The sequence below is a fragment of the Stegostoma tigrinum genome, chromosome 3 (assembly GCF_030684315.1).
Source record: "Stegostoma tigrinum isolate sSteTig4 chromosome 3, sSteTig4.hap1, whole genome shotgun sequence".
NCBI lineage: Eukaryota > Metazoa > Chordata > Chondrichthyes > Orectolobiformes > Stegostomatidae > Stegostoma > Stegostoma tigrinum.
Genome location: NC_081356.1, coordinates 137,369,436 through 137,394,146, shown reverse-complemented (window position 1 = coordinate 137,394,146; position 24,711 = coordinate 137,369,436). Strand labels below are relative to the sequence as shown.

At 51.0% G+C, this 24,711-nt stretch overlaps 1 protein-coding gene across 1 annotated transcript in view; it reads left to right on the top strand.

Moving 5' to 3' along the window:
- LOC125450877 (interleukin-7 receptor subunit alpha) overlaps positions 1 to 24,711 on the top strand; it is a 75,155-nt gene that overhangs the window by 35,537 nt on the left and 14,907 nt on the right. The window contains exons 4-5 of the mRNA XM_059645052.1: positions 16,426 to 16,580; positions 19,151 to 19,328. Of these exons, the coding sequence (XP_059501035.1) occupies positions 16,426 to 16,580; positions 19,151 to 19,328 (333 nt within the window). The remainder of the gene's footprint in view (positions 1 to 16,425; positions 16,581 to 19,150; positions 19,329 to 24,711) is intronic.

Here is a 24,711-nt window from a genome sequence, read left to right as displayed (position 1 = left end):
AGAGGGAGATGGAGCGAGGGAGATAAAGAGGGGAGATGGAGAGAGGGAGATGGAGCGAGGGAGATACAGAGAGGGAGATGGAGAGAGGGAGATACAGAGACGGAGATGGAGAGAGGGAGATGGAGAGAGGGAGATGGAGAGAGGGAGTGAGACAGAGAGGGAGATACAGAGAGGGAGATGGAGAGAGGGAGATGGAGAGAGGGAGATGGAGAGAGGGAGATGGAGCGAGGGAGATAGAGCAAGGGAGATGGAGAGAGGGAGATGGAGCGAGGGAGACACAGAGAGGGAGATGGAGAGAGGGAGATGGAGAGAGGGAGATGGAGCGAGGGAGATAGAGCGTGGGAGATGGAGAGAGGGAGATGGAGTGAGGGAGATAGAGCAATGGAGATGGAGAGAGGGAGATACAGAGAGGGAGATGGAGAGAGGGAGATACAGAGAGGGAGATGGAGAGAGCGAAATAGAGGGAGATTGAGAGAGGGAGGTAGAGGCAGAACAAGAGACAAACAAAGAGAGGGAGTGTGAATGTGTACGTGTTCAGGAGGGGCGGGTGTGAGTCAAGGTGGGTATGATTTGGGGCGAGTGTGAATTGGGACAGGTATGAGTCAGGGTGGGTGTCAGTCTCAGTGAGTGCGAGTATCGGCGTGAGTCGGGGGCGAGTGTGAATTGGGGCAGGTGTGAGTCAGGGTGGGTTTGAATCAGGGTGAGTGTGAGTTTTGGTGAGTGTGAGTCTCAGGGCAGGTGTGAGTTGGGGCAAGTGTGAGTCTTAGGTGGTGTGAATCAGCGGGGGTGTGCGTCTCAGGGTGGCTGTGAGTCTTGGTGAGTGTGAGACTCAAGGCGGGTGTGAGTTGGGGCGGGTGTGAATTGGGGCAGGTGTGAGTCGGAGCAGGTGTGAGTCGGCGACGGGTGTGAGTCAGGGTGGGTGTGAGTTTGGATGAGTGTGAGTTGGGGTGGGTGGGAGTCTTGGTGAGTGTGAGTTTGGATGAGTGTGAGTTTGCCGAGCTGTGCGCTCTCCACACAGTGAAGCCAGAGTGTGAGTGTCGGGGCGAGTGTGAGTCACAGCGGATACGAGTTGGAGCAGGTGTGAATCGGGCCAAGTGTGAGCCGGGGTGGGAGTGAGTCTCGGTGAGTGAGAGTCGGGGCGAGTGTGAGTAGGGGACGGGTGTGAGTCTGGGGCCGGTGTGAGTCAGGATGGGAGTGTGTCTTGGTGAGTGTGATTTTGCCGAACAGTGAAACTGGAGTGAGAGTCGGGGTGGGTGTGAGTCGGGGTGGGGTGTGAGTCTCGGTGAGAGTGAGTCAGGGTGAGTGTGAGTTGGGGTGATAGTGGGTTGGGGTGGGTACGAGTCTGGGGTGGGTGTGAGTCAGTGCAGGTGTGAGTCTGGGCATGCATGAGTTTGGGTGTGTGTGAGTTCGGGCAGGTGTGATTCAGGGCAGTCTCGGCACAGGTGTGAGTCTGGGCGGGTGTGCATCTGGGCAGGTGTGAGTCGGGATGGGTGTCAGTCTCATGGTGGGTGTGAATCTCGGTGGATGTGAGTCTCGGTGAGTGTGTGTCGCGGTGAGTGTGTGTCTCGGGGAGTGTGAGTCTCGGTGAGTGTGGGTCTCGGTGAGTGTGAATCTCGGTGGTTGTGAATCTCGGTGGATGTGAATCTTGGTGAGTGTGAGTCTCGGTGAGTGTGAGTCTCGGTGAGTGTATGTTTTGGTGAGTGTGAATCTTGGTGAGTGTGACTCTCGGTGAGCATGAATTTGCCGAGTGTGCTCTCTCCATACAGTAAAGCCGGAGTGTGAGTCTCGGTGAGTGTGATTCTCGGTGTTTGTGAGTTTCGGTGAGTGTGTGTCTCGGTGAGTGTGTGTTTTGGTGAGTGTGAGTCTCGGTGAGTGTGAATCTCGGTGAGCGTGAATTTGCCGAGTGTGCTCTCTCCGTACAGTGAAGCCGGAGAGTGAATCTCGGTGAGCCTCGGTGTGTGAGAGTCTCGGTGTGTGTGAGTCTCGATGAGTGTGCGTCTCGGTGAGTGTGAGTCTCGGCGAGTGTGAGTTTGCCAAGTCTGCTCTCTCCGTACAGTGAAGCTGGAGTGTGAATCTCGGTGAGTGTGAATCTCGGTGAGTGTGAGTCTTGGTGAGTATGAGTTTGCCAAGTGTGCTCTCTCTGTACAGTGAAGCCGGGGTGTGAGTGCTTTCTCTGTACTGTGAAGCCAGAGTGTCAATCTCGGTGAGTGTGAATCTCAGTGAGTGTGAGTCTTGCTGAGTGTGAGTCTCGGTGAGTGTGAGTCTCGGTGAGTGTGAATCTCGGCGAGTGTGAGTTTGCCAAGTCTGCTCTCTCCGTACAGTGAAGCTGGAGTGTGAATCTCGGTGAGTGTGAATCTCGTTGAGTGTGAGTCTTGGTGAGTGTGTGTTTGCCAAGTGTGCTCTCTCTGTACAGTGAAGCCGGGGTGTGAGTCTTGGTGAGTGTGAGTTTCGGTGAATGTGAGTTTGCCGAGAGTGCTTTCTCTGTACTGTGAAGCCAGAGTGTCAATCTCGGTGAGTGTGAATCTCAGTGAGTGTGAGTCTTGCTGAGTGTGAGTCTCGGTGAGTGTGTGTCTCAGTGAGTGTAAGTCTCGGTGAGTGTGAGTCTCGGTGAGTGTGAATCTTGGTGGGTGTGAATCTCGGTGGATGTGAGTCTCGGTGAGTGTGTGTCGCGGTGAGTGTGTGTCTCGGGGAGTGTGAGTCTCGGTGAGTGTGAGTCTCAGTGAGTGAAAGTCTCAGTGAATGTGAGTCTCGGTGAGTGTGAATCTCGGTGGGTGTGAATCTCGGTGGATGTGAGCCTTGGTGAGTGTGTGTCGCGGTGAGTGTGTGTCCCGGTGAGTGTGAATCTCGGTGAGTGTGACTCTCAATGAGCATGAATTTGCCGAGTGTGCTCTCTCCATAGAGTAAAGCCGGAGTGTGAGTCTCGGTGAGTATGAGTCTCGGTGAGTGTGATTCTCGGTGGATGTGAGTCTTGGTGAGTGTGAGTCTCGGTGAGTGTGAGTCTCGGTGAGTGTATGTTTTGGTGAGTGTGAATCTCGGTGAGTGTGACTCTCGGTGAGCATGAATTTGCCGAGTGTGCTCTCTCCATACAGTAAAGCCGGAGTGTGAGTCTCGGTGAGTGTGAGTCTCGGTGAGTGTGATTCTCGGTAGATGTGAATCTCGGTGAGTGTGTGTCGCGGTGAGTGTGAGTCTCAGTGAGTGAAAGTCTCAGTGAGTGTGAGTCTCGGTGAGTGTGAATCTCGGTGGGTGTGAATCTCGGTGGATGTGAGTCTTGGTGAGTGTGTGTTGCGGTGAGTGTGAGTTTGCCAAGTGTGCTCTCTCTGTACAGTGAAGCCGGAGTGTGAGTCTTGGTGAGTGTGAGTCTCAGTGAGTATGAGTCTCAGTGAGTGAGAGTCTCGGTGTGTGTGAGTCTCGGTGAGTGTGAATCTCGGTGGTTGTGAATCTCGGTGGATGTGAATCTCGGTGGATGTGAGTCTTGGTGAGTGTGAATCTCGGTGAGTGTGAGTCTCGGTGAGTGTGAGTCTCGGCGAGTGTGAGTTTGCCGAGTCTGCTCTCTCCGTACAGTGAAGCTGGAGTGTGAATCTCGGTGAGTGTGAATCTCGGTGGTTGTGAATCTCGGTGGATGTGAATCTCGGTGGATGTGAGTCTCGGTGAGTGTGAGTCTCAGTGAGTGTATGTTTTGGTGAGTGTGAATCTCGGTGAGTCTGACTCTCGGTGAGCATGAATTTGCCGAGTGTGCTCTCTCCATACAGTAAAGCCGGAGTGTGAGTCTCGGTGAGTGTGAGTCTCGGTGAGTGTGATTCTCGGTGTTTGTGAGTTTCGGTGAGTGTGAGTTTCGGTGAGTGTGTGTTTTGGTGAGTGTGAGTCTCGGTGAGTGTGAATCTCGGAGAGCGTGAATTTGCCGAGAGTGCTCTCACCGTACAGTGAAGCCGGAGAGTGAATCTCGGTGAGCCTCGGTGTGTGAGAGTCTCGGTGTGTGTGAGTCTGGATGAGTGTGAATCTCGGTGAGTGTGAATCTGATTGAGTGTGAGTCTCATTGAGTGTGAGTCTCGGTGAGTGTGAATCTCGGCGAGTGTGCGTTTGCCAAGTCTGCTCTCTCCGCACAGTGAAGCTGGAGTGTGAATCTCGGTGAGTGTGAATCTCGTTGAGTGTGAATCTTGGTGAGTGTGAGTTTCGATGAATGTGAGTTTGCCGAGTGTGCTTTCTCTGTACTGTGAAGCCAGAGTGTCAATCTCGGTGAGTGTGAATCTCAGTGAGTGTGAGTCTCGGTGAGTGTGTGTCGCAGTGAGTGTGTGTCTCGGTGGGTGTGAGTCTCGGTGGGTGTGAATCTCGGTGAGTGTGAATCTGATTGAATGTGAGTCTCGGTGGGTATGAATCTCGGTGAGTGTGAATCTCGTTGAGCGTGAGTCTCGGTGAGTGTGAATTTCGGTGAGTGTGAGTTTGCCAAGTGTGCTCTCTCCATACAGTGAAACTGGAGTGTGAATCTCAGTGAGTGTGAATCTCGTTGAGTGTGTCGCAGTGAGTGTGAGTCTCGATGAGTGTGAGTTTGCCAAGTGTGCTCTCTCTGTAGAGTGAAGCTGGAGTGTGAATCTCGTTGAGTGTGAATCTCGTTGCGTGTGCGTCTCGGTGAGTGTGAGTCTCGGTGAGTGTGTGTCTTGGTGAGTGTGAGTCTCGGTGAGTGTGAATCTGGGTGAGCATGAATTTGCCGAGTGTGCTCTCTCCGTACAGTGAAGCCGGAGTGTGAATCTCGGTGAGTGTGAGTCTCAGTGTGTGTGAGTCTCGATGAGTGTGTGTCTCGGTGAGTGTGAGTCTCGGCGAGTGTGAGTTTGCCAAGTCTGCTCTCTCCGTACAGTGAAGCTGGAGTGTGAATCTCGGTGAGTGTGAGTCTTGGTGAGTGTGAGCTTTGGTGAATGTGAGTTTGCCAAGTGTGCTTTCTCTGTACTGTGAAGCCAGAGTGCCAATCTCGGTGAGTGTGAATCTCAGTGAGTGTGGGTCTTGCTGAGTGTGAGTCTCGGTGAGTGTGACTCTCGGTGGGTGTGAATCTCGGTGGATGTGAGTCTCGGTGAGTGTGTGTCGCGGTGAGTGTGAGTCTCGGTGAGTGTGAGTCTCGGTGAGTGTGAGTCTCGGTGAGTGTGAATCTCGGTGGTTGTGAATCTCGGTGGATGTGAATCTTGGTGAGTGTGAATCTCGGTGAGAGTGTGTCTCGGTGAGTGAGTCTCGGTGAGTGTGAGTCTCGGTGAGTGTGTGTTTTGGTGAGTGTGAGTCTCGGTGAGTGTGAATCTCGGTGAACGTGAATTTGCCGAGTGTGCTCTCTCCGCACAGTGAAGCCGGAGAGTGAATCTCAGTGAGTCTCGGTGGGTGTGTCTCGGTGTGTGAGAGTCTTGGTGTGTGTGAATCTCGATGAGTGTGTGTCTCGGTGAGTGTGAGTCTCGGTGAGTGTGAGTCTCGGCGAGTGTGAGTTTGCCAAGTCTGCTCTCTCCGTACAGTGAAGCTGGAGTGTGAATCTCGGTGAGTGTGAATCTCGGTGAGTGTGAGTCTTGGTGAGTATGAGTTTGCCAAGTGTGCTCTCTCTGTACAGTGAAGCCGGGGTGTGAGTGCTTTCTCTGTACTGTGAAGCCAGAGTGTCAATCTCGGTGAGTGTGAATCTCAGTGAGTGTGAGTCTTGCTGAGTGTGAGTCTCGGTGAGTGTGAGTCTCGGTGAGTGTGAATCTCGTTGAGTGTGAGTCTTGGTGAGTGTGTGTTTGCCAAGTGTGCTCTCTCTGTACAGTGAAGCCGGGGTGTGAGTCTTGGTGAGTGTGAGTTTCGGTGAATGTGAGTTTGCCGAGAGTGCTTTCTCTGTACTGTGAAGCCAGAGTGTCAATCTCGGTGAGTGTGAATCTCAGTGAGTGTGAGTCTTGCTGAGTGTGAGTCTCGGTGAGTGTGTGTCTCAGTGAGTGTAAGTCTCGGTGAGTGTGAGTCTCGGTGAGTGTGAATCTTGGTGGGTGTGAATCTCGGTGGATGTGAGTCTCGGTGAGTGTGTGTCGCGGTGAGTGTGTGTCTCGGGGAGTGTGAGTCTCGGTGAGTGTGAGTCTCAGTGAGTGAAAGTCTCAGTGAATGTGAGTCTCGGTGAGTGTGAATCTCGGTGGGTGTGAATCTCGGTGGATGTGAGCCTTGGTGAGTGTGTGTCGCGGTGAGTGTGTGTCCCGGTGAGTGTGAATCTCGGTGAGTGTGACTCTCAATGAGCATGAATTTGCCGAGTGTGCTCTCTCCATAGAGTAAAGCCGGAGTGTGAGTCTCGGTGAGTATGAGTCTCGGTGAGTGTGATTCTCGGTGGATGTGAGTCTTGGTGAGTGTGAGTCTCGGTGAGTGTGAGTCTCGGTGAGTGTATGTTTTGGTGAGTGTGAATCTCGGTGAGTGTGACTCTCGGTGAGCATGAATTTGCCGAGTGTGCTCTCTCCATACAGTAAAGCCGGAGTGTGAGTCTCGGTGAGTGTGAGTCTCGGTGAGTGTGATTCTCGGTAGATGTGAATCTCGGTGAGTGTGTGTCGCGGTGAGTGTGAGTCTCAGTGAGTGAAAGTCTCAGTGAGTGTGAGTCTCGGTGAGTGTGAATCTCGGTGGGTGTGAATCTCGGTGGATGTGAGTCTTGGTGAGTGTGTGTTGCGGTGAGTGTGAGTTTGCCAAGTGTGCTCTCTCTGTACAGTGAAGCCGGAGTGTGAGTCTTGGTGAGTGTGAGTCTCAGTGAGTATGAGTCTCAGTGAGTGAGAGTCTCGGTGTGTGTGAGTCTCGGTGAGTGTGAATCTCGGTGGTTGTGAATCTCGGTGGATGTGAATCTCGGTGGATGTGAGTCTTGGTGAGTGTGAATCTCGGTGAGTGTGAGTCTCGGTGAGTGTGAGTCTCGGCGAGTGTGAGTTTGCCGAGTCTGCTCTCTCCGTACAGTGAAGCTGGAGTGTGAATCTCGGTGAGTGTGAATCTCGGTGGTTGTGAATCTCGGTGGATGTGAATCTCGGTGGATGTGAGTCTCGGTGAGTGTGAGTCTCAGTGAGTGTATGTTTTGGTGAGTGTGAATCTCGGTGAGTCTGACTCTCGGTGAGCATGAATTTGCCGAGTGTGCTCTCTCCATACAGTAAAGCCGGAGTGTGAGTCTCGGTGAGTGTGAGTCTCGGTGAGTGTGATTCTCGGTGTTTGTGAGTTTCGGTGAGTGTGAGTTTCGGTGAGTGTGTGTTTTGGTGAGTGTGAGTCTCGGTGAGTGTGAATCTCGGAGAGCGTGAATTTGCCGAGAGTGCTCTCACCGTACAGTGAAGCCGGAGAGTGAATCTCGGTGAGCCTCGGTGTGTGAGAGTCTCGGTGTGTGTGAGTCTGGATGAGTGTGAATCTCGGTGAGTGTGAATCTGATTGAGTGTGAGTCTCATTGAGTGTGAGTCTCGGTGAGTGTGAATCTCGGCGAGTGTGCGTTTGCCAAGTCTGCTCTCTCCGCACAGTGAAGCTGGAGTGTGAATCTCGGTGAGTGTGAATCTCGTTGAGTGTGAATCTTGGTGAGTGTGAGTTTCGATGAATGTGAGTTTGCCGAGTGTGCTTTCTCTGTACTGTGAAGCCAGAGTGTCAATCTCGGTGAGTGTGAATCTCAGTGAGTGTGAGTCTCGGTGAGTGTGTGTCGCAGTGAGTGTGTGTCTCGGTGGGTGTGAGTCTCGGTGGGTGTGAATCTCGGTGAGTGTGAATCTGATTGAATGTGAGTCTCGGTGGGTATGAATCTCGGTGAGTGTGAATCTCGTTGAGCGTGAGTCTCGGTGAGTGTGAATTTCGGTGAGTGTGAGTTTGCCAAGTGTGCTCTCTCCATACAGTGAAACTGGAGTGTGAATCTCAGTGAGTGTGAATCTCGTTGAGTGTGTCGCAGTGAGTGTGAGTCTCGATGAGTGTGAGTTTGCCAAGTGTGCTCTCTCTGTAGAGTGAAGCTGGAGTGTGAATCTCGTTGAGTGTGAATCTCGTTGCGTGTGCGTCTCGGTGAGTGTGAGTCTCGGTGAGTGTGTGTCTTGGTGAGTGTGAGTCTCGGTGAGTGTGAATCTGGGTGAGCATGAATTTGCCGAGTGTGCTCTCTCCGTACAGTGAAGCCGGAGTGTGAATCTCGGTGAGTGTGAGTCTCAGTGTGTGTGAGTCTCGATGAGTGTGTGTCTCGGTGAGTGTGAGTCTCGGCGAGTGTGAGTTTGCCAAGTCTGCTCTCTCCGTACAGTGAAGCTGGAGTGTGAATCTCGGTGAGTGTGAGTCTTGGTGAGTGTGAGCTTTGGTGAATGTGAGTTTGCCAAGTGTGCTTTCTCTGTACTGTGAAGCCAGAGTGCCAATCTCGGTGAGTGTGAATCTCAGTGAGTGTGGGTCTTGCTGAGTGTGAGTCTCGGTGAGTGTGACTCTCGGTGGGTGTGAATCTCGGTGGATGTGAGTCTCGGTGAGTGTGTGTCGCGGTGAGTGTGAGTCTCGGTGAGTGTGAGTCTCGGTGAGTGTGAGTCTCGGTGAGTGTGAATCTCGGTGGTTGTGAATCTCGGTGGATGTGAATCTTGGTGAGTGTGAATCTCGGTGAGAGTGTGTCTCGGTGAGTGAGTCTCGGTGAGTGTGAGTCTCGGTGAGTGTGTGTTTTGGTGAGTGTGAGTCTCGGTGAGTGTGAATCTCGGTGAACGTGAATTTGCCGAGTGTGCTCTCTCCGCACAGTGAAGCCGGAGAGTGAATCTCAGTGAGTCTCGGTGGGTGTGTCTCGGTGTGTGAGAGTCTTGGTGTGTGTGAATCTCGATGAGTGTGTGTCTCGGTGAGTGTGTGTCTCGGTGGGTGTGAATCTCGTTGAGTGTGAGTCCCGGTGGGTGTCAGTCTCGGTGGGTGTGATTCTTGGTGAGCGTGATTCTCGTTGAGTGTGAATCTCTGAGTGTGAGTCTCGGTGAGTGTGAGTCCTGGTGAGTGTGAGTCTCAGTTGGTGTGAGTCTCGGCAAGTGTGAGTTTGCCAAGTGTGCTCTCTCTGTACAGTGAAGCTGGAGTGTGAGTCTCGGTGACTGTGAGTCTCGGTGAGTGTGAGTCTTGGTGAAAGTGATTCTCGATGAAAGTGAATCTCGGTGGATGTTAGTATCGTTGAGTGTGAGCCTCAGTGAGTGTGTGTTTTGGTGAGTGTGAGTCACGGTGAGTGTGAATCTCGGTGAGCGTGAATCTCGTTGAGTGTGAATCTCGGTGAGTGTGAATCTGATTGAGTGCGAATCTCGTTGAGTGTGAGTCTCGGTGAGTGTGAATCTCGGCGAGTGTGAGTTTGCCAAGTCAGCTCTCTCCGTACAGTGAAGCTGGAGTGTGAATCTCGGTGAGTGTGAATCTCGTTGAGTGTGAGTCTTGGTGAGTGTGAGTTTGCCAAGTGTGCTCTCTCTGTACAGTGAAGCCGGGGTGTGAGTCTCGGTGAGTGTGAATCTCGGCGAGTGTGAGTTTGCCAAGTCAGCTCTCTCCGTACTGTGAAGCCAGAGTGTCAATCTCGGTGAGTGTGAATCTCAGTGAGTGTGAGTCTTGCTGAGTGTGAGTCTCGGTGAGTGTGAATCTCGGTGGGTGTGAATCTCGGTGGATGTGAGTCTTGGTGAGTGTGAATCTCGGTGAGTGTGTGTCTCGGTGAGTGAGTCTCGGTGAGTGTGAGTCTCGGTGAGTGTGTTTAGGTGAGTGTGAGTCTCGGTGAGTGTGAATCTCGGTGAACGTGCATTTGCCGAGTGTGCTCTCTCCGTACAGTGAAGCCGGAGAGTGAATCTCGGTGAGTCTCGGTGGGTGTGTCTCGGTGTGTGAGAGTCTCGGTTTGTGTGAATCTCGATGAGTGTGTATCTCGGTGAGTGTGTGTCTCGGTGGGTGTGAATCTCGTTGGGTGTGAGTCCCAGTGGGTGTCAGTCTCGGTAGGTGTGAATCACGGTCAGTGCGAATCTCGTTGAGTGTGAGTCTCGGTGGGTGTGGATCACGGTGAGTGTGAATCTCGGTGAGTGTGAGTGTCGGTGTGTGTGAGTCTCGGTGAGTGTGAGTTTGCCAAGTGTGCTCTCTCCGTACAGTGAAGCTGGAGTGTGTCTCGGTGACTGTGAGTCACGGTGAGTGTGAGTCTTGGTGAAAGTGAGTCTCGGTGAAAGTGAATCTCGGTGGATGTTAGTCTCGTTGAGTGTGAATCTTGGTGAGTGTGTGTCTTGGTGATTGTGAGTCTCGGTGAGAGTGTGTCTTGGTGAGTGTGAGTCTCGGTGAGTGTGAATCTCGGTGAGCGTGAAACTCGTTGAGTGTGAATCTCGGTGAGTGTGAGTCTCGGTGAGTGTGAGTCTCAGTGAGTGTGTGTCTCAGTGGATGTGAGTCTCAGTGGGTGTGAGTCTCGGTGAGTGTGAGTTTGCCAAGTGTGCTCTCTCTGTACAGTGAAGCCGGAGTGTGAATCTCGGTGTGTCTCGGTGAGTGTGAGTCTCAGTGTGTGTGAGTCTCGGTGGGTGTGAATCTTGGTGAGTGAGATTCTCGGTGTTTGTGAGTGTGAGTTTCGGTGAGTGTGTGTTTTGGTGAGTGTGAGTCTCGGTGAGTGTGAATCTCGGCGAGCGTGAATTTGCCGAGTGTGCTCTCTCCATACAGTGAAGCCGGAGAGTGAATCTCGGTGAGCCTCGGTGTGTGAGAGTCTCGGTGTGTGTGAGTCTCGATGAGTGTGTGTCTCGGTGAGTGTGAGTCTCGGCGAGTGTGAATCTCGGTGGTTGTGAATCTCGGTGGATGTGAGTCTTGGTGAGTGTGAATCTCGGTGAGAGTGTGTCTCGGTGAGTGAGTCTCGGTGAGTGTGAGTCTCGGTGAGTGTGTGTTTTGGTGAGTGTGAGTCTCGGTGAGTGTGAATCTCGGTGAACGTGAATTTGCCGAGTGTGCTCTCTCCGCACAGTGAAGCCGGAGAGTGAATCTCGGTGAGTCTCGGTGGGTGTGTCTCGGTGTGTGAGAGTCTCGGTGTGTGTGAATCTCGATGAGTGTGTGTCACGGTGAGTGTGTGTCTCGGTGGGTGTGAATCTCGTTGAGTGTGAGTCCCGGTGGGTGTCAGTCTCGGTGGGTGTGATTCTTGGTGAGCGTGATTCTCGTTGAGTGTGAATCTCTGAGTGTGAGTCTCGGTGAGTGTGAGTCCTGGTGAGTGTGAGTCTCAGTGGGTGTGAGTCTCGGCAAGTGTGAGTTTGCCGAGTGTGCTCTCTCTGTACAGTGAAGCTGGAGTGTGAGTCTCGGTGACTGTGTGTCTCGGTGAGTGTGAGTCTTGGTGAAAGTGAGTCTCGGTGAAAGTGAATCTTGGAGGATGTTAGTATCATTGAGTGAGAGCCTCAGTGAGTGTGTGTTTTGGTGAGTGTGAGTCACGGTGAGTGTGAATCTCGGTGAGCGTGAATCTCGTTGAGTGTGAATCTCGGTGAGTGTGAATCTGATTGAGTGTGAGTCTCGTTGAGTGTGAGTCTCGGTGAGTGTGAATCTCGGCGAGTGTGAGTTTGCCAAGTCAGCTCTCTCCGTACAGTGAAGCTGGAGTGTGAATCTCGGTGAGTGTGAATCTCGTTGAGTGTGAGTCTTGGTGAGTGTGAGTTTGCCAAGTGTGCTCTCTCTGTACAGTGAAGCCGGGGTGTGAGTCTTGGTGAGTGTGAGTTTCGGTGAATGTGAGTTTGCCGAGTGTGCTTTCTCTGTACTGTGAAGCCAGAGTGTCAATCTCGGTGAGTGTGAATCTCAGTGAGTGTGAGTCTTGCTGAGTGTGAGTCTCGGTGAGTGTGAGTCTCGGTGAGTGTGAATCTCGGTGGGTGTGAATCTCGGTGGATGTGAGTCTCGGTGAGTGTGTGTCGCGGTGAGTGTGTGTCGCGGTGAGTGTGAGTCTCGGTGAGTGTGAGTCTCGGTGGTTGTGAATCTCGGTGGATGTGAGTCTTGGTGAGTGTGATTCTCGGTGAGTGTGTGTCTCGGTGAGTGAGTCTCGGTGAGTGTGAGTCTCGGTGAGTGTGTGTTTTGGTGAGTGTGAGTCTCGGTGAGTGTGAATCTCGGTGAACGTGAATTTGCCGAGTGTGCTCTCTCCGTACAGTGAAGCCAGAGAGTGAATCTCGGTGAGTCTCGGTGGGTGTGTCTCGGTGTGTGAGAGTCTCGGTTTGTGTGAATTTCGATGAGTGTGTATCTCGGTGAGTGTGTGTCTCGGTGGGTGTGAATCTCGTTGGGTGTGAGTCCCGGTGGGTGTCAGTCTCGGTAGGTGTGAATCACGGTCAGTGCGAATCTCGTTGAGTGTGAGTCTCGGTGGGTGTGGATCACGGTGAGTGTGAATCTCGGTGAGTGTGAGTCTCGGTGTGTGTGAGTCTCGGTGAGTGTGAGTTTGCCAAGTGTGCTCTCTCCGTACAGTGAAGCTGGAGTGTGTCTCGGTGACTGTGAGTCACGGTGAGTGTGAGTCTTGGTGAAAGTGAGTCTCGGTGAAAGTGAATCTCGGTGGATGTTAGTCTCGTTGAGTGTGAATCTTGGTGAGTGTGTGTCTTGGTGATTGTGAGTCTCGGTGAGTGTGAGTCCTGGTGAGTGTGAGTCTCAGTTGGTGTGAGTCTCGGCAAGTGTGAGTTTGCCAAGTGTGCTCTCTCTGTACAGTGAAGCTGGAGTGTGAGTCTCGGTGACTGTGAGTCTCGGTGAGTGTGAGTCTTGGTGAAAGTGATTCTCGATGAAAGTGAATCTCGGTGGATGTTAGTATCGTTGAGTGTGAGCCTCAGTGAGTGTGTGTTTTGGTGAGTGTGAGTCACGGTGAGTGTGAATCTCGGTGAGCGTGAATCTCGTTGAGTGTGAATCTCGGTGAGTGTGAATCTGATTGAGTGCGAGTCTCGTTGAGTGTGAGTCTCGGTGAGTGTGAATCTCGGCGAGTGTGAGTTTGCCAAGTCAGCTCTCTCCGTACAGTGAAGCTGGAGTGTGAATCTCGGTGAGTGTGAATCTCGTTGAGTGTGAGTCTTGGTGAGTGTGAGTTTGCCAAGTGTGCTCTCTCTGTACAGTGAAGCCGGGGTGTGAGTCTTGGTGAGTGTGAGTTTCGGTGAATGTGAGTTTGCCGAGTGTGCTTTCTCTGTACTGTGAAGCCAGAGTGTCAATCTCGGTGAGTGTGAATCTCAGTGAGTGTGAGTCTTGCTGAGTGTGAGTCTCGGTGAGTGTGAGTCTCGGTGAGTGTGAATCTCGGTGGGTGTGAATCTCGGTGGATGTGAGTCTCGGTGAGTGTGTGTCGCGGTGAGTGTGTGTCGCGGTGAGTGTGAGTCTCGGTGAGTGTGAGTCTCGGTGGTTGTGAATCTCGGTGGATGTGAGTCTTGGTGAGTGTGATTCTCGGTGAGTGTGTGTCTCGGTGAGTGAGTCTCGGTGAGTGTGAGTCTCGGTGAGTGTGTGTTTTGGTGAGTGTGAGTCTCGGTGAGTGTGAATCTCGGTGAACGTGAATTTGCCGAGTGTGCTCTCTCCGTACAGTGAAGCCAGAGAGTGAATCTCGGTGAGTCTCGGTGGGTGTGTCTCGGTGTGTGAGAGTCTCGGTTTGTGTGAATTTCGATGAGTGTGTATCTCGGTGAGTGTGTGTCTCGGTGGGTGTGAATCTCGTTGGGTGTGAGTCCCGGTGGGTGTCAGTCTCGGTAGGTGTGAATCACGGTCAGTGCGAATCTCGTTGAGTGTGAGTCTCGGTGGGTGTGGATCACGGTGAGTGTGAATCTCGGTGAGTGTGAGTCTCGGTGTGTGTGAGTCTCGGTGAGTGTGAGTTTGCCAAGTGTGCTCTCTCCGTACAGTGAAGCTGGAGTGTGTCTCGGTGACTGTGAGTCACGGTGAGTGTGAGTCTTGGTGAAAGTGAGTCTCGGTGAAAGTGAATCTCGGTGGATGTTAGTCTCGTTGAGTGTGAATCTTGGTGAGTGTGTGTCTTGGTGATTGTGAGTCTCGGTGAGTGTGTGTCTTGGTGAGTGTGAGTCTCGGTGAGTGTGAATCTCGGTGAGCGTGAAACTCGTTGAGTGTGAATCTCGGTGAGTGTGAGTCTTGGTGAGTGTGAGTCTCAGTGAGTGTGAGTCTCAGTGAGTGTGTGTCTCAGTGGATGTGAGTCTCAGTGGGTGTGAGTCTCGGTGAGTGTGAGTTTGCCAAGTGTGCTCTCTCTGTACAGTGAAGCTGGAGTGTGAGTCTCGGTGGCTGTGAGCCTCGGTGAGTGTGAGTCTCAGTGTGTGTGTCTCGCTGAGTGTGAGTCTTGGTGAATGTGAATCTCGGAGAAAGTGAGTCTCAGTGAGTGTGAATTTGCCAAGTGTGCTCTCTCCGTAGAGTGAAGCTGGAGTGTGAATCTCGTTGAGTGTGAATCTGGTTGAGTGTGTGTCTCGGTGAGTGGGAGTCTTGGTGAGTGTGTGTCTTGTTGAGTGTGAGTCTCGGTGAGTGTGAATCTCGGTGAGCGTGAATTCGCCGAATGTGATCTCTCTGTACAGTGAAGCCGGAGTGCGAATCTCGGTGAGTCTCGGTGAGTGTGAGTCTCAGTGTGTGTGAGTCTCGGTGGGTGAATCTCGGTCAGTGTGAATCTCGTTGAGTGTGAGTCTCGGTGGGTGTGAATCACGGTGAGTGTGAATCTCGGTGAGTGTGAGTCTCGGTGTGTGTGAGTCTCGGTGAGTGTGAGTCTCAGTGAATGTGTGTCTCAGTGGGTGGGAGTCTCGGTGAGTGTGAGTTTGCCAAGTGTGGTCTCTCCGTACAGTGAAGCTGGAGTCTTGGTGAAAGTGAGTCTTGGTGAAGAGATAATGGGAACTGCAGATGCTGGAGATTCCAAGATAATAAAATGTGAGGCTGGATGAACACAGCAGGCCAAGCAGCATCTCAGGAGCACCTGAGATGTGCTCCTGAGATGCTGCTTGGCCTGCTGTGTTCATCCAGCCTCACATTTTATAGTCTTGGTGAAAGTGAGTCTTGGTGGGTGTGAGTTTGCTGAGTGTGTTCTCTCCATACCATGAATCTCGGTGAGTGTGAGCCTCGGTGAGTGTGAGTCTTGGTGAATGTGAATCTCGGTGAAAGTGAGTCTCGGTGAACATGATAATGGGAACTGCAGATGCTGGAGAATCCAAGATAATAAAATGTGAGGCTGGATGAACACAGCAGGCCCAGCAGCATCTCAGGTGCACAAAAGCTGACGTTTCGGGCCTAGACCCTTCATCAGAGAGGGGGATGGGGTGAGGGTTCTGGAATAAATAGGGAGAGAGGGGGAGGCGGACTGAAGATGGAGAGACAAGGAGATAGGTGGAGAGGAGAGTATAAGTGGGGAGGTAGAGAGGGGATGGTCGGTCCAGGGAAGACGGACAGGTCAAGGAGGTGGGATGAGGTTAGTAGGTAGGAAATGGAGGTGCGACTTGGGGTGGGAGTAAGGGATGGGTGAGAGGAAGAACAGGTTAAGGAGGCAGGACAAGCTGGACTGGTTTTGGGATGCAGTGGGCGGAGGGGACGAACTGGGCTGGTTTTGGGATGCGGTGGGGGAAGGGGGGATTTTGAAACTGGTGAAGTCCACATTGATACCATTGGGCTGCAGGGTTCCCAGGCGGAATATGAGTTGCTGTTCCTGCAACCTTCGGGTGGCATCACTGTGGCACTGCAGGAGGCCCATGATGGATATGTCATCTAGAGAATGGGAGGGGGAGTGGAAATGGTTTGTGACTGGGAGGTGCAGTTGTTTATTGCGAACCGAGCGGAGGTGTTCTGCAAAGCGGTCCCCAAGCCTCCGCTTGGTTTCCCCAATGTAGAGGAAGCCACACCGGGTACAATGAATACAGTATACCACATTGGCAGATGTGCAGGTGAACCTCTGCTTAATATGGAAAGTCATCTTGGGGCCTGGGATAGGGGTGAGGGAGGAGGTGTGGGGGCAAGTGTAACATTTCCTGCAGTTGCAGGGGAAGGTGCCGGGTGTGGTGGGGTTGGAGGGCAGTGTGGAGCGAACAAGGGAGTCATGGAGACAGTGGTCTCTCCAGAAAGCAGACAAGGGAGGGGATGGAAAAATGTCTTGGGTGGTGGGTTCGGATTGTAGATGGCGGAAGTGTCGGAGGATGATGCGTTGTATCCGGAGGTTGGTGGGGTGGTGTGTGAGAACGAGGGGGATCCTCTTTGGGCGGTTGTGGCGGGGGCGGGGTGTGAGGGATGTGTTGCGGGAGACGCGGTCAAGGGCGTTCTCGACCACTGTGGGGGGAAGGTTGTGGTCCTTGAAGAACTTGGGCAAATGGGATGTGCGGGAGTGGAATGCCTCATCGTGGGAGCAGATGCGGCGGAGGCGGAGGAATTGGGAATAGGGGATGGAATTTTTGCAGGAGGGTGGGTGGGAGGAGGTGTAAGTTTGCCGAGTGTGCTCTCTCCGTACCATGAAGCCGGAATGTGAATCTCGGTGGGTGTGAATCTCGGTGAGTGTGAGCCTCGGTGAGTGTGAGCCTCGGTGGGTGTGAATCTCGGTGAGTGTGAGCCTCGGTGAGTGTGAATTTGCTGAGCTGCGCTCTCTCCGTACAGTGAAGCCGGAATGCCCGATCCGATTGGGAGTGAACATGCTGACCAGAGCCCGGGAGATCGAGCTCCAATGGGACAGCCCCCCCCTCAGGTTCACCCTGCTGAGGGACAACCTCCTCCACCAGGTCTCCTACTGCAGCTCCAAGCCCCCCTGGGAGGTAAGAGGGTGAGGGGAGGGCAGCGAGGATGTCGGGGAGAAGGGGTGGGGGTTTGAGACAGTGAGGGATCAGGAGAGGTAATGCGGGGTTTAAGAGGGTCGGGTTTGGGGTAGAAAGAGACAGGGGCAGGGGGAGAGGCTAGCATGGATGGGAGAGTGATGCTGATAAATTTTAGTTTCAATAACATACTTCATTCATATAATATCTTTCAGTATGTCCATCACCACTAGATCAGTCCAATTCTGCACTGTCTGCACATATAGGGAACACGCCTAACCTAACCGATCCCTTCCTTCCGCAAGACCATATTTGAATAAATTTGAGGCACTGGAGTGTATCCGATAACTGAGCAAACTCCTGTTTACCATCTGACCTTCGGCAGTGGGTCTTTCCCCGCTGCCGCTTGCCAGCAGCTGCCCCAAGCATTAGTGTGTTCCTCAGCATGTAGTCCTGGACCTTCAAATGGGGCCGTCTGTAACATTCACTCTTGGACTGGAAAACCAATAAAAACAAAGAGCATCTTTCACTGAGTTGATGGTCCTCCAGGCGCAGGTTATGTTAGTTGCAGTGTGTGTCCTTGAACAGGCCAGTTCCATGTCACTATTGCCTCTTCATCCAGACTTCCTTTGCAAAGGCACTTTCCAGAAGATGTGTCAGAGCTTCTATCTCCCCACAGACTGCTCCGCTCAGTAACACAGACTGCTCTTCACTGTCCCCTCACCTCACCTGCTCCCCCTCTCACTTTACCACATAGGCTCTCGTTTAAAAATGTTTACAAAGGCAGCTTACTGTCCCTTTCTCTGGAGCAATGAGAGATGGATGGTAAATATTGTAAATACATCCCAGAAAGGACTCAGAATAGCTCATGAAGAAAAGCTATGCAGTTGGTAACTCAGGCATGGAGTTCTGAACAGGGACTGAAATTATCGTCGACAGTATACCTGCTGTTTCATTGCAGGAATCTTTGAATCAGCCAATGCTGGGTGTCAGAGAAACATGCTGATAGTAGAGCCACAGCTGAGGAGTTGTGGGAGCAGGCGGTGAGATGGAGTGTACTTGTGAAAACTAATGCTGTCTCATTGGGCAATGGTGTGTGGCTGGTAGTTGATGAGAAAAAAGAGGGATGAGGACAGATCCAGGCAGGGGAATATCGGGGGTGGGGAGGGAGGGTGCTTTGCTTGGTTTCAGTGAGCCAGGCTGGGATCCATTCTGCTGGGAGCAATGCCATCGAGCTGTGTATCAGCGAACGAGCTGGGAGGTGGATGGGGTGGTCACCGTGTGACAGGTCAGAAAGGACAGGACTGAGGCATTTCACATTGTGACAATCACAGGATGTGAACTGTAACTTTAAAACAGTTTTAATGTGTCTCTGGGGCTGAAGCCTCACTGGAAAGATTGAGACCAGGATAGTCAGGACTCGGAGGATTTGAGGAGGTTAGATGTGGCACCGAGGTTTGCCAGGAGGCTAGGCGCCTCTCAAGCTGGTAACATGATTAGCGTAAAAAGGGAGAGGAACCCCAACGTGAAGGAAGGTGGGGATCAGGAGGGAGGGTGCACCGGGTGGGGATGGGGCAAAAGGGGAAGGGTGTACAGGGTCTGCCTCAAGAACAGGATAAAGCAAGGGAGAGAAAGGAGAGGGAGAGAGAAAGGAGAGGGAGAGAGAAAGGAGAGGGAGAGAGAGGAAGGAGAGGGAGAGAGAAAGGAGAGGGAGAGAGAAAGGAGAGGGAGAGAGAGGAAGGAGAGGGAGAGATATAAAGGAGAGGCAGAGAGAGGGAGACAGAGCAGGAGGAAGCGCAGGGGCAGGGAGAGAGAGGGAGAGAGAGAAAGGGCAGGCAGAGAGAGGGAGGGAGGGACAGAGAGAAAGGACAGGCAGAGAGAGTGAGAGAGAGAGAGGGAAGGAGGGCAGGGAGATGGGGATAGAGAGATGGAGAGACAGCAACAGGGAGGATGGAGGGAGGAAGAGAGAGAGAGAGAGGAAGGGAGGGAGGGGAGGCAGTGGGAGAGTGAGAGAGGGAAATAGAGAGAGAGTTGGGGTGGTGAGAGAGAGAGGAGGGTAGGAGAGAGTTGGTGCAGGGGTAGGGGGAGCAAGGAGGGTAGGGGGGACAGAGAGAGAGACAGACGGATCACAGGGTGAGATTGGGAGGGAAAGGAGGGGGCAGGTGGGGTTAACAGAGGTCAGCTGGGAAAGGGCCAGCAGACACAGCAGACTGAATGGTCTCAGACATTATTGGGAGTGATGGGATATGAAAGTAATGGAGACAGTGAAGAGATCTCATTGAGCACCTTTCTGTTGTACTTGGATGTGGGGGCTGGGAGTGGGGTGTCTGGGTTTTCGATGGAGGGAGAAAGACGTGGAATAAGGTAGAACAATGGAACTGAGAGGGAGGCGGCAGGCCAGGCTAAGGTACCATTTGCTGCAAAGTGCCACTTTTCCACAGAAACAGTCTTGATGCTTGAATCTCCAGCAAGTGGAGCCACACGAAGAGGGCCATCATTGCTCAGTGATGAAGTCGGTAGGAAAGCAGGCAGGTCAGTACCTCACACTAACAACCCTCCATCTTCACCAGCAGAATATAAATGTAACTGGCTACTCTGTGAGACTGTTGATGAAGAATCTGATTCCAACCTCTGAGTATATGATTCGAGTTCGATCGATTCCTGATCAGGGATATTTCAAAGGAATATGGAGTGACTGGAGTGAGACTGTCAGTTTCCAAACCCCAGAAAGTGCCTACAGACTGAGAGCAGGTAAACACTTCATTCACATTGATATCACATAGTGACAGAGGGACACAATGTTAGACACTGTGGGTGGTCATTTAACCATCACAATATCTAAAATGTTTAAACTGAAGAGACAGGATGTAGAGGGGTAAAAATACAAACAGAAATTTCTGGAGAAACTCAGCAGGTCCGGCAGCGTCTGGGGAGAGAGAAAAACACAATTAACGTTTCAAATCTTCCAACTCAAAACATTAATTCTGTTTCTCTCTCCACAGACACAGGCAGGCCCGCTGGGTTTCTCCAGCACATTCTAGGCTTGTTTCAGATTTCCGGCATCTGCGGTGTTGGTTTTGGTGTATGCAAAAGCAGAGAATCTGCAGGATCTGGAGGTCTGGAATGAGGGCTTGGTTTCTAACAGATTAACTGGAAGAGATTTTGAACAGAGCAGGAGAATCCTCCGCAGAGGGGTGTGACAGTGCGGAATTCACTTCCTGTGGTCAAAATTTAAACCCAGTGATCAGGAGAGGGGATTGGAGCAGAAGGTGCTGAAGGGATTTGGGAACAGAGTGGGTGAATGTTATTGGAGCAATAAGCAAAGGGCAAGTGCTGTCATAGACTGGACTCCAATCGCCTGTTGATACGCAGTGTGCACTATCCAGTGAATTTGGACATATAGAACATTACAGCACAGTACAGGCCCTTCGGCCCTCGATGTTGTGCCAACCTGTCATACCGATCTCAAGCCCATTTAACCTACACTATTCCATGTACGTCCATATGCTTGCCCAATGACGACTTAAATGTACCTAAAGTTGGCGAATCTACTACCATTGCAGGCAGAGTGTTCCATTCCCTTAATACTCTCTGAGTAAAGAAACTACCTCTGACATCTGTCCTATATCTTTCACCCCTCAATTTAAAGCTATGCCCCCTCGTGCTCGCCGTCACCATCCTAGGAAAAAGGCTCTCCCTATCCACGCTATCTAACCCTCTGATTATTTTATATGTTTCAATTAAGTCACCTCTCAACCTTCTTCTCTCTAATGAAAAAAGCCTCAAGTCCCTCAGCCTTTCCTTGTAAGACCTTCCCTCCATACCAGGCAACATCCTAGTAAATCTCCTCTGCACCTATCCAAAGCTTCCACATCCTTCTTATAATGCGGTGACCAGAACTGTACACAATACTCCAAGTGCGGCCGCACCAGAGTTTTGTACAGCTGCAGCATAACCTCTTGGTTCCGGAACTCGATCCCTCTATTAATAAAAGCTAAAACACTGTATGCCATCCTAACAGCCCTGTCAACCTGGGTGGCAACTTTCAAGGATCTGTGTACATGGACACCAAGATCTCTCTGCTCATCTACACGACTAAGAATCTTACCATTAGCCCTGTACTTTGCCTTCTGGTTACTCCTACCAAAGCGCATCACCTCACACTTGTCTGCATTAAACTCCATTTGCCACCTCTCAGCCCAGCTCTGCAGCTTATCTATGTCTCTCTGCAACCGACAGCATCCTTCGTCACTATCCACAACTCCACCGACCTTAGTGTCGTCTGCAAATTTACTAACCCATCTTTCTACGCCCACATCCAGGTCATTTATAAAGATGACAAACTGCAGTGGACCCAACATCGACCCTTGCGGTACACCACTAGTAACTGGTCTCCAGGATGAACATTTCCCATCAACTACCACCCTCTGTCTTCTTTCAGCAAGCCAATTTCCGATCCAAACTGCCATATCTCCCACAATCCCATTCCTCCGCATTTTGTACAATAGCCTATTGTGGGGAACCTTATCGAATGCCTTGCTGAAATCCATATGCACCACATCAACCGGTTTACTCTCATCTCCCTGTTTGGTCACCTTCTGAAAGCACTCAATAAGGTTTGTGAGGCACGACCTTCCTTTCACAAAACCATGCTGACTATCCCTCACCAATTTATTATTTTCTAGATGATTATAAATCCTGTCCCTTATAACCTTTTCTAACACTTTACCAACAACTGAGGTAAGGCTCACTGGTCTATAATTACCAGGGTTGTCTCTACTCCCCTTCTTGAACAGGGGAACCACATTTGCTATCCTCCAGTCATCTGGCACTATTCCTGTCATGCTAACTGGGACCAAAGGAAATCCGAGCAGAAGTAGGCCACTCAGTTCCTGTCATTCAATCAGGCCATGGTTGTTCTCCTTCTGCATGTGACTGTTCAGATTTACAGTGATGGGGCTGTGAGAACACAAGAGCTCACCTGATTGCTTCAGGTTGCATTTTCTGTCACCCCTCACAGAACAGAGAATCGTAACACACTAGTAATGTCACTGGGTTGGTCATGCAGTGAGCTAGGCTCATGCTCTGGGAAAAGGTTGGAATCTGACCACAGCTCACAGTGACATTTAAATTAAATTCATTAGCCTGGAATTAAAACCAGGCCTAAAAATGAACGTGAATTAATTCAGAACAAAGAACAATGCAGCACTGGAATACCAAAACTGTGCCGACACATGTTGCCTTTCGAAACTAAGCACCTTATGACTCTATGCTGTGTGTATCTCTCTATTCCCTGTTCACATTTATGGCAACTTGCCTCTTAAACATTGTTATTCTATCTGCTTCCACCATCTCCTCTGGCAGCGCATTCCAGGCACTTACCACCCTCCGTGTAAAAAACATAGCTCTCACATCTCTATAAACTTTTGCCCCACAGAGACTGACATTTCTAACCTGGGAAAAAGACTGTCCATGCCTCTCATAATTGTGTAAATTTCTATCAGGCCACCCCTAAGCCTCTGACATAAAGTGAAAACAGGTCGACTTTTTTCCAATCTCTCCATATAGTTAATACCTTCCAGACCAGGCAACATCCTGGTAAACCTTTTCTGTGCCCTTTCCAAACCATCCACATCCTTCGGGTCGTGTGGTGACCAGAATTATCCGCAATATTCCAAATGTGGCCAAACCAAAGCCCTATACAGCTACAACATGCCTTGCCAATTTTTATACCCTCTGCCCCAGGCGATGAAGGCCAGGGTGTCAGATATCCTCATGACCACCTGAACCATTTGTGTTGCAACTTTCAGGGAACTGTGGACCTGTGTGCCTAGATCCCTCTGTTTGTTGATGGTACGAAGGGTTCATAGAATCATAGAATCCCTAGAGTGTGGAAACAGGCCATTCAGCCCAACATGTCCACATCACCCTTCCAAAGAGCATCCCACCCAGTCCCAGCCCCCTACCCTTTCCCTGTAATGCTGCATTTCCCGTGGCTAATCCACCTAAATCTACACATCCCTGGACATTACGGGCAATTTAGCATGGCCAATCCACCCTAACCTGCACATCTTTGGACTGTGGGAGGAAACTGGAGTACCCGGAGGAAACACACACAGACATGGGGAGAATATGCAAACTCCACACAGACAGTTGCCTGAGAGTGGAATCAAATCCGGGTGCCTGGTGCTGTGAGGCAGCTGGGCTAACCACTGAGCCACCGTGGGTTCTACCATTTACTAAATACTTCCCTCACATTTGTCTCCATCTGCCATTTCTCTGCCCATGTCTCCAGCCCATCTGTATCCTGCTGTAGCCTCTGGCAATCTTCTTAACTATCTGCAGCTCCCCCAGTCTTTGTAACATCTACAAACGCACTAATCAGGCCACCTACATTCTCCTTCAAATCATTTATATATATTAGATACAACAGTAGTTCCAGCAATGTTCCCTGCAGAACACCACTGGTCACGGATCTCCAGCCAGAAGTGTACCCTCTCACTTCTACTCTCTGTCTCCTCTCATTAAGTCAGTTCTATGTCCATCTTATCACCGCATGTGATCTCATGTGACTTCACCTTTTGAATCAACCTGCCCTGAGAGACCTTGTCCAAGGCCTTGCTAAAGTCCATGTAGACAGCATGCCCTCAGCAATCATCTTTGCTACTTCCTCGAAACTACTCAATCAATTTTGAGAGCCACAATCTTCCTGACATAAAGCCTTACTGCCTATCATTAATAAATTCCTTACTGCCTATCATTAATAAATTCCATTTTTAAAAATTATTTTATGCGATAAGAGTGAGGTTGGTTGGGCCAACATTTCTCACTCATCCCTAACTGCCCCTTGAGAAGGTGGGGTTGAGTTGCCTTCTTGAACAGCTGCAATCCATGTGCTGTAGGTGGACCCAGCAATGTCCCTTTGGGAAGGAATTCCAGGATTTTGACCCAGTGACACTGAAGGAATGGCAATGTATTTCCACATCAGTTGGCGAGAGGATTGGAAGGGAATTTGCAGGGGGTGGTGTGTTAAACTTACCAATTTTGATGATAGCCATTGACTGTTTTATTTCAGGGAAATGCCCTGACCAATCAGCATCAATCTGTGGGGTTTAAAATGTAAATAAAACCTGGCTGTTAACTGTCAATCAGCATTAATAGTTGCTTTCTCCATGTCACCTTCTATACCAATGAGAGTCCACTGGCCACCCAATCAGCATTCTCCTGTCATGCACTAAAGCCTTGGTTTTCCCCTTGAATTGGTATTCTTGTGAATTGTTCTGATGAGAGTAAGTAAGAACCTTTAACAAAATGTGTATTTTCTCACACAACTTACTTTGAATAAGTTTTAGTTTAACTTTGTCTCCTCAGCGAGCTGGCCACATAAAGACCTATCTCAGTTGCATTCCCTTTGCAAACTATTCCACTTTGCCCTGACTTAAAGGACACACCTTGCACGCAAACATCAGATAAATGTTATCACATTCACGGCCAGGAGCCTGGTGCAGGAAGGTTGGACAAGGGCAGCCTGGGGAAGGTACTGATCTAGTGGGTTTATTGCTCGAATATCAATCCAGAAACCCATGTAACATTCTGGGACATAGTTTCAAATCTCCGTTTGCATGAACCCTCTTCACCAGTAGTGTGTTTTAGGCCTGCTGGGATGTCCTGGTTATATGATTTTGCTAGGACTCTCTTCCTAGCTCAGGAAATGTCCCACTGGTATTGCCTCCACTTTCTCCAGTCCTTGAGCCACCCAATGATTCAGAAATCAATTCTCGCACACTGATCTCTGAGCCACACATTCACACAGTTTCTTCCTGAGTTTGCTGTAATCGTGCACGGCCTTCCAATGGCTCTAGATACCTTCCCTGCAGCACTCTGAAAATGAAGACCACCTCTGTCCCTTTCCTCAGCGACATTATAACGCTTTTCAGTGAGCTCCCCCACTCTCTCATGTGACCTATTCAAAAACTTTGTACTGATCTCCTCTGCCTCAAATCATAGTGAACAACTGAACGTTGCCTCTTGTACAGAATGTGCTGAATTTTATTTTGCACAAAGCCTATCTTCCCTGGCATAGAAAATGGCTTTCATCACAAGTCGAAGCACACGAATTCTGAAGTTTACAACT